Below are 8,304 nucleotides of genomic sequence, written 5' to 3'. Positions count from 1 at the left end.
GGGTGAAAGGCTAAATCCAAATTAAAGCCAAAATCCAAGACAATGCCTAAACATTAGATATAATCCTAAACATAATGTGTTTCTCTATAGTAATAATAAAATAAAATCAACTCATTTTTTTATTTGAAAAAAAAGAAAAAGCGACTCCTACTCCCATCACCTTTGGTTAAAAAATTAAATCCATATACAAGTTCAACTTTATTTTGAGGTACCTCACCATTTACAACAATCAATCAAATATATTAATTACACGTACTCTACTTGAAGATGCCTAACGTTTGACAACGATTGATTTTGGTAATTTGGTGTATAAGAACAATAAGCCCCACCCACACGTTAATTACTATCTTCATCAACAAACGAAAAATGAAATCCATAATTTCAATAGCGTTTCTTCTTCAAGCAATCATCAACGCTGTTAATCTCGTCACAGCTCAATTCCCCACAGACCCTGCCTTCAGATGCAGAGACACAGGCAACTACACACCAAGTTCTGATTATAGCAGAAACCTGAAAGCCGCATTGGATGCCGTTGGCAATATGAACAAGTATAATGGCGGATCATTCAGTGCATCCCAAGGCAAGAAAGAAACAGCATATGTCATGGCTCTTTGCTCCGGTGTTTCTATGAATTGGGGTGGAAACTGTAAGGACTGTATATACCAGTTGACCACTTCACTTGCAGTCACGTGCAAGCTTCAAAAAGAGGCTGTGATGTGGGGTTCAAACTGTATGTTACATTACTCAGATCGTAAAATATCTGGAGTTCTTGATGATTGGGTTCGGATCTTGTTACCAGATAAAAAAGGAAGTCTTGCGAATAAGCCAGATCAGTTTGACAAAGCTTTGTCTGATTTGACGAAGAAATTACAGGGGCTAGCAGCCGAAGGTACCGATAAAAAGTCTGCATTAGGGACGGCAGTTTATGAAAAAAAACTTGTGTATGGGGCTATGCAGTGTACAGCTGACTTATCCAAGGATCTGTGCACTAAATGTTTACAAAATATAATTGAGGCCCACCATACTTGTTGTAGCGGAAGAATGGCTGCCAGAATGTTGTTACCCAATTGTTTTTTTAGTTACTCGGGTGAACATTATTCCAAATGGAAATCATAACTCTAGCAGGTGTACTCGAACTTCAATTTGATGGATTGTCACCTTATCTTCGAATAAACATTAATTTAATTGCACGACAAACAATTTGGTGACTTTCTTCAGTCATGATTTTAGCAAAGACTATATGTTTAATATAATAAAGAGTTGAATCCAGACAAACAAGAAAATCATAAACCTTTTCATTCACCTTAAACCCAAGGAAATATGTACAGAAGCAGCAAGGCAAGTACAAACTTGTCCTAGGAACTACATCGTGTATATTTGACTATTATCTATCCCATCATCGGTGTAACCCGTGCCTAAATCTAACCACCTATAAAATTATTATCGCTGTGCTCCATGAAACCTACCACTATGAGTTTCTCAACCCGATGATGACCCACTTCTGCCTCTCCTCTATCATACCCAAGACCACCAAACTTCCTCTTCTGGTTCTGCCGGGACAACGCCTCCTTATTCCACTGATGCCACCATACCTTTCTCAGCCTCCACCCCATCCTCCACTGCATCCTCCTTCACATCTATCGTTGTCACTCTACTCTAACAAACCCTCCACCTCCTTTGGCTGCCCCAAATATTGTGATCATTCCCGATAGATATTTTTCCCGGCAAATTCTTAACCAAAGTTAATGGCTTTTGTATATACATATAATTGTTGGTTTTTGTCACGTAACACACTTTATAGATTATGATAATTGTCTACAAGTTTAGACAATAAGGTCGAAATGACAGCCTAATTGACGGAGGTAAAATGTTTTATTTCCTTTACCTTTGGGTGTCTAATTAATAGATGTAAAAAGATCTTATGACATCCTATTTTTTAGGCCTGCAAGTTTTTGGATCTAGTGAAAAATAAGAAAATTTTGGAAAGTAAAATAAAATAAAACAAATAAGTGATAAAATAATTAAATAAAGAATAAAGAATAAGTATGTGAGTTGATAAAAGGCTTAGAACATATATTAAAATAAAATCACCATTTAGACTTAAAAAAGAAAATTAATGATGAGGGACTATATTCGACATGTCGATCAAACACGAGGGTCGAAGACGAAAATATTCAAGTCTCATTTGCTAGAATGTTAGTGATTTGGGTTAAAAGTATAAGGTGCTGTTTGTTTTTTGTCTGCTAGAATGTTAGTGATTTGGGTTAAAAGTATAAGGTGTTGTTTGTTTTTTGTCTGCAGATCTTATTGGTCTCTTTTGTTTGCGCCGCGCAGACCACACGCAAACATTAGGCTCCGCAGTCTGTTTGTTTTATTGAAGATTGCAGACCTAAAAAGGTCTACACATCCTCGTCCTCTTCTTGGTGCAGATGTGGACTAGAGTTTTCCAACCTCTGCAGACATCTTCTAGTTAAAAAAACATACACCTTTGTTTGTTTGTTTGTTTTTTTTTTATTATTTTTTTTATTATTTTTTTTTAACTTAAATTTATTCCAACTTTATCTATAATAAATAATTTGAAAAAAAAGTTGCAATATTTAAAGAAAAAATGTTTGACGACACAATCATGACCTTTGTGACAAATTTGGCGCTGAAGCCTCACGAAGCGAGGTATCCCACTCATGATTTGGAGTTGGGGGGGGGGGTGGTTTTCACTCTCAAGATTTGGCGCCACTATCTTTATGGTGTACGTTGTACCATCTACACAGATCATCAGAGCCAGAGATATATTATGGGTCAACCTAACTTGAACATGAGGCAGAGGAGGTGGTTACATGTAGTGAAAGATTGCGACTGTGAGATTCTGTATCATCCAGGCAAGGCCAATCTAGTGGCCGACATCTTGAGCCGGAGGACGATTAGTTCCCCGATTTGGGACGTGTTTAAGAGGATGACTGTGATGACCCCAATTTTGGAAATTATCGAGGAAGCGCAACCAGAGGCCATAAAGGAAGAAAATCGGAAAAGTGAGTGGGTGGTCGGTCAGGTTTTAGCTTTTGATATCGCCAGTCGAGGGCTTTTGAATCTTCATGGGCGGGTTTGGGTTCCTTATGATGGTGGGGCTCGTCAAGTATTGATGGAGGAGGCCTGCAAGTCGATATTTTGCATTCATCCAGGGTGTATCTCGACCTGAAGCATAGTTACGTCGTGTATGAAGAGGGATATAACCTGGTCTGTAGATTGACGTTTCACATGCCGAAAGGTCAAGGCCAAGCACCCGCCCCCTCATGGCAAGTTGCAGCCCCTAGAGGTTTCACTATGGAAGTGAGAGAAGATCACCATGGATTTTATTAAAAAATTGTCAAAGATTGCGAGGGGTTTTGATGCTATCTGGGTGATAGTGGACCGTTTGACAAAGAGTTCTCATTTTGTGGCCATAACCGAGGGTTCTTCTGCAGAGAATCTTGTTGAGATTTATGTCCGAGAGGTAGTGGCCCGACATGGGGTGCTGACTTCCATTGTGTCAGACTGTGGTGCTTGTTTCACTTCTAGGTTTTGGAAGAAGTTTCACGATGAGTTGGGTACCCTGTTACATTTAGTACTGCATATCATCTGTAGATGGACGGGCAGAGCAAACGGACTATTCAGACGCTCGAGGATATGTTGCGGGCTTGTATCATTGACTTTGGTGGGAGTTGAGACTCCTATCTCCCATTGGCTGAGTTTTTTTTACAACAATAACCATCATGCCAATATTAGCATGCCTCCCTTTGAGCTACTGTATGGGAGGAGGTGCCAGACTCTTATTTTTTGGGGTGAGGTTAGATAGAGAGTGATGCAGAGCAAGGAGATAGTGCTCAAGATGACCGAACTCATCTAACAAGTTAGACAGAGATTGCGGACAACCTAGAGCCGCCAGAAGAGCTATGTGGATCAGCGACGATCTGAGCTAGAGTTTCAGGTGGGGCATTTAGTGCTTTTGAACATATCACCTTGGAAGGGTGTTATCCACTTCAGTAAGTGGGGCAAGCTGGGGCCTAGGTTTATTGGTTCGTTCAGAGTGTTGGCCAATGTGGGAAAGGCGACTTACCGGTTGGAGCTACCAGAGGAGTTGAGGCAGATTCATGATACATTCCATGTTCCCTAGTTAAGGAATTTTATAGCGGACGAGACATTGATGGTCCCTTTGGAGGATATTCAGGTCGATGATCGCCTGAATTACATCGAGAAGCCTGTGGCAATTCTAGACCGGAGAGTGAAGACCTTGAGGAACAAGTTACTGAGCTTGGTCAAAGTTCAGTGGCAACATCGGAAAGGATCAGAGTGGACGTTGGAGCCAGAGTCTGAGATGCGCGAACACTATCCTAATTTGTTCCTCGAGGATGACTTCATGGGCGAAGTCTAATTCTAGTGGGGGAGAATTATAACATCTGATTATCAGGTATTTTCATTTTTATCCCTTGACCTAATCAAGTGTGCACATTTAGGTGTCCTTTCATGTGTTCTAGGTCATGTAGATTCATAAAAATGGTTGCTTGATCATTTCCCTTGGCCCATTCATGAGTTAAGTGATGTAGAGTGTGATGGAAGTTAGATTTATGTGTATTGGGCCCTTCCTAGCCATGCAAAGGCTTAAAGTTGATGAATTTATGGGTTAAGACATCTTATTATGGTGAGACCTGAAGTTGGGATAGGTGTTTTAACAAATTAAGCCATAAAACTTGATGATTATGGGTCAGGTAGAGTACGTTGGGTGTACTTCGGACTACGCCCTGCGTAGCCAGTCTCGTTCCTGTTGATCGCTGATTTGAAATGTACGCCCCACATATGAAGGAGTACACCCAACTTACGCGTTGGGCAGTTGACTTTTTGCTGACTTTGACTTTTGGTCAACATTTTAGGGTTTTGGACGATTGAAGGGGAAAAATGGTCTTTTTGCCCTTAAGAGGCTTAGTTGTGGAATTTGGACTTCGGAGTTGAGTCATGGACCTTAATTTCTATTTAGGTTTAATTATTATGGTACTAGGCAGAGTCTAGTTCCGGCAGTTCGGGTGTGAGATTTATCTGTTATCAGTATCAGGTGAGTCTCCTCACTTATTGTTACTTGTTTGGTAGAATAGGTGTATTTATGATGACCATCTAAGTCTAATTGTTATCTTGTATTATTTCATTTATTTGTGACTGAGACTGTGGATAGTATCCAAGGTTGTTGATAACCCATAGGGCGTGCTGTTGCCCACTAGGACTACTGATAGTCCCTAGGATTGCAGATAACCCATAGTTGTTTATTTATGCTATGATGTATGTGGTATTTTGGGAACTCACTAATCTTTGTGCTTACATTTATTGATTTATGGGTTTCCGATACTTCTGAGGATCGTGGGAAGCCGAAGGTCTGATTGTACATAGTCGCTAGGAGATTTGTTACTAGGACAGTCTGGGATGCTCTTATAATTTGTGATGATGATTTTTATTTGACACTTATGTTTTTTTGACTTGGTTTATGAATAATGTTTTGGTAATCTAAAAAAAGAAAATTTTGGTTTAAAATTTGAGGCGTTACACAATCTATCTACTCTAGCATCTAATCATGAAATTTGATACAAATCCATGCGATATTCACTACTTAATGTAGTTACCAATTCATGATTCAATTTCCTTTGCTTTTTGTAACTCATCATGATGCTTACTGGAAGCACAAACTACATTAATTATAAAAATTAAGTTTGTGAAAAATTGGTGTACATGAATAATTTCCCTTTAAGCAGCCATGAAGGCTAGTTGTAATCTGTAAGCAAAACAGTGAACATAATATGCATAAGGACAATCCTTAACAACAAGTGCTTGAAATCCATTCCATTCCACTCTCATATTACTAGCACCATCATAACATTGGCCATGAAATTTACTAACATCAAACTAATAGTCCAAAAGTTGTCTCCACATATTTGTTTTCAGGGTTAATGATAAGGTATCCCTAACATGAACCAAATCCAAGAACCTTTCCCGTATGATCCCTTCTACATCAACAAATCTCAAAACAATCGCCATTTGCTCTTTTTTAAACTCATCCTATGACTCATCAACCATGACATAAAAGTATGAATCCCCCACTTCACTACGAATAGGCTTTCGAAATTTATTTGCAATAATACTAAGAATTTCTTTTTGAATTTATCTAGAAGTATACTTTGAATTATAAGGAGCTTTCTCTAATATAACATTTGTAACTTCATCATTATAAGATGGTAGAAGTTTTTGTAGTTCAGAAAATTACCACGATTTTTGGAATTAAAGAGATTCATCATATCCTCGTAAAGCACAATCTTGGCATGTCAACCAACAAACTGTATCAATCGAAGCTTTTAATCATAAACGGTTACTCAATATTTACACTTTATTTTGCTTCACTATGATATTTTCAATGTGTGCTTCTTGGTTCATCAAGTTTTCAACAAACGCAACAACATTTCTATGTTGTGAACAACCAATGTGCTTCAAGAATGCATAGTTTTTCCCGTCATTAACTTTTTTCCAATTGTAAAATCCTTTAACAGTAAATGCATCATAACCATGACACACACTTGGTTTATCGTTAATTATATAAAAGATAAAACAATAAGATGTATGTTTTGTTGGAGGATATTCTAACCAATTAGGGAAAATGTTGAACCAAGAATATTGGAATCTACGAGGATGCTTCTTTGAACCTTTAGCATGATACTCTTTAAGATGTATTTGGAAAGGTCCTAAGGTCATATAAGCTCGTCTTACTTCTTCCCTTAAATTAACAGGAAAATCCCACATTTATTTTTGTTTAGCAGGATCCCTTTCTAGTTGCTTAAGATGCACCTCATTAGGATTTGATTGTATAGCTTCATAAATATCATTCTCTTATTGATTTTCATGTTCTTGCGGTTGTGGTTCACTTGTTGAAGCTTTGTGACATTTACTCTCTTGATTTTCATCATGAGGTTCTTCGTTATCAACCTTTCTTTTAAAAAAAGAATGAATTGTTTTCGTCCTTCTCATGATCGTATCTATAAAAATCAAAATTGAAGAACAATTCATTGAAAATCAACCAAACACCGGCACTGTGATTTTAAACCCAACATGACAGATAAGCCTCTTTTGTTGACAATTGTATGCCTCTGTTGTTGACAATAATAATTACAAATGGTAGCTTCTTTATTTCACATGATGAACACAATAAATTGTCACAGTAGTTATAGTGGCTAGTTTTAGTATAAATAGATGTTGTAACCTCAGTTGTAATGTACCACAAAACATGTACCATAAAAAATGTACCACAACACAAAGAGTGATATATAGTAATACTTAGAATGAGTATTAGCTAGAGGTTTGTTTATTTCTCTTGCAATAAGTGTGTATCTTCATTTCTTTTGTTCAAGTTTGAATAAAAGTGTGTTTCAACCCCCAACAAGTGGTATCACTTGGTTAAGCTCCGAGGAAGCATTCTCTATTTGTTGGTATGATTTTTTTTGTCTCAAAAATGATTATTGTGTACACCTTTGGAAAGGTTTCATCTCCACCATTCCGAAAATATATTTTTTGGAATTTTTCGATCACCAGAAGGCCTCCAAATCACTGGTCAAAGTTGGTCAAACTCGCTAAAAAGTTGGCCGAAGACAAGACGACACTGTAGCAGTGATGTCATCAACACTATAGGAGTACTATATCAGCCCGCAAGTGCAGTTTAGTTCCTGTTCTTCCGGAAAGTGCAACTTAGACCTTGTTTATCAAAAAAATTGCAGTTTTTTAGAAAATTTTTAGTTTAGCCCCTTTTACTTCTGTAAAAGTTTTGTTTGCCATCCTAAACTTCTGAAAAGTTCATATTGGTCCCCATACTTTAAAAAATGGATGATGATCCGTACACAACAATTTTTAGCCATACACAACAATTTACGTTTTATATGATTGTACTGTATAACTCCATAAAGCACAAATTGTTGTGGATGACCAAAAATTGTTGTGTACGGATCACTACCCTTAAAAAATAGGTTACGTGGTTGTGTATGCTCAAGTATATGCCAAGAATGACTACACCAACCTCGTCGTCTTCTCAATTAGAAGTTGAAAATGTTCAAAGGACCACGAAAGACGGTAGTGTTACCTTACACTATCCAATGCTCATGAAGATGAACTATGTGGCGTGGGCCATAAAAATGCGAATTTACAAACACAAGGAGTGTGGGATGTAATTCAAAATGCATATTCAGACGAACATAAAGATCGGATGGCTCTTGCGAATATTTATCAAGAAATTCCATAGGACATACTTCT

General features: G+C 37.7%; 2 protein-coding genes across 2 annotated transcripts; both read left to right on the top strand.

The window, feature by feature from the left end:
* The first annotated feature begins 366 nt into the window (after positions 1-366).
* LOC145063799 (cysteine-rich receptor-like protein kinase 29) lies at positions 367-1,116 on the top strand. The gene has a single exon (XM_079011381.1). It carries the CDS (start codon positions 367-369, stop codon positions 1,114-1,116), a length of 750 nt encoding a protein of 249 aa, XP_078867507.1.
* A 1,696-nt stretch (positions 1,117-2,812) lies between these two features.
* Positions 2,813-3,193, top strand: LOC145063798 (uncharacterized). The gene has a single exon (XM_079011380.1). The coding sequence runs from the start codon at positions 2,813-2,815 to the stop codon at positions 3,191-3,193; it is 381 nt and encodes a 126-aa protein (XP_078867506.1).
* The last annotated feature ends 5,111 nt before the right edge of the window (positions 3,194-8,304 follow it).

Source organism: Lactuca serriola, chromosome 7 (assembly GCF_051521515.1).
Source record: "Lactuca serriola cultivar US96UC23 chromosome 7, Lser_US96UC23_V15, whole genome shotgun sequence".
NCBI classification, from domain to species: domain Eukaryota; kingdom Viridiplantae; phylum Streptophyta; class Magnoliopsida; order Asterales; family Asteraceae; genus Lactuca; species Lactuca serriola.
Note: the sequence above shows the minus strand (reverse complement) of the source record. Positions and strands in the feature narration are given on the sequence as shown.

Bases quoted from the DNA above. Each gene is read 5' to 3' on its own strand.
- LOC145063799 (XM_079011381.1), top strand. From the start codon at position 367: ATGAAATCCATAATTTCAATAGCGTTTCTTCTTCAAGCAATCATCAAC.
- LOC145063798 (XM_079011380.1), top strand. From the start codon at position 2,813: ATGAGGCAGAGGAGGTGGTTACATGTAGTGAAAGATTGCGACTGTGAG.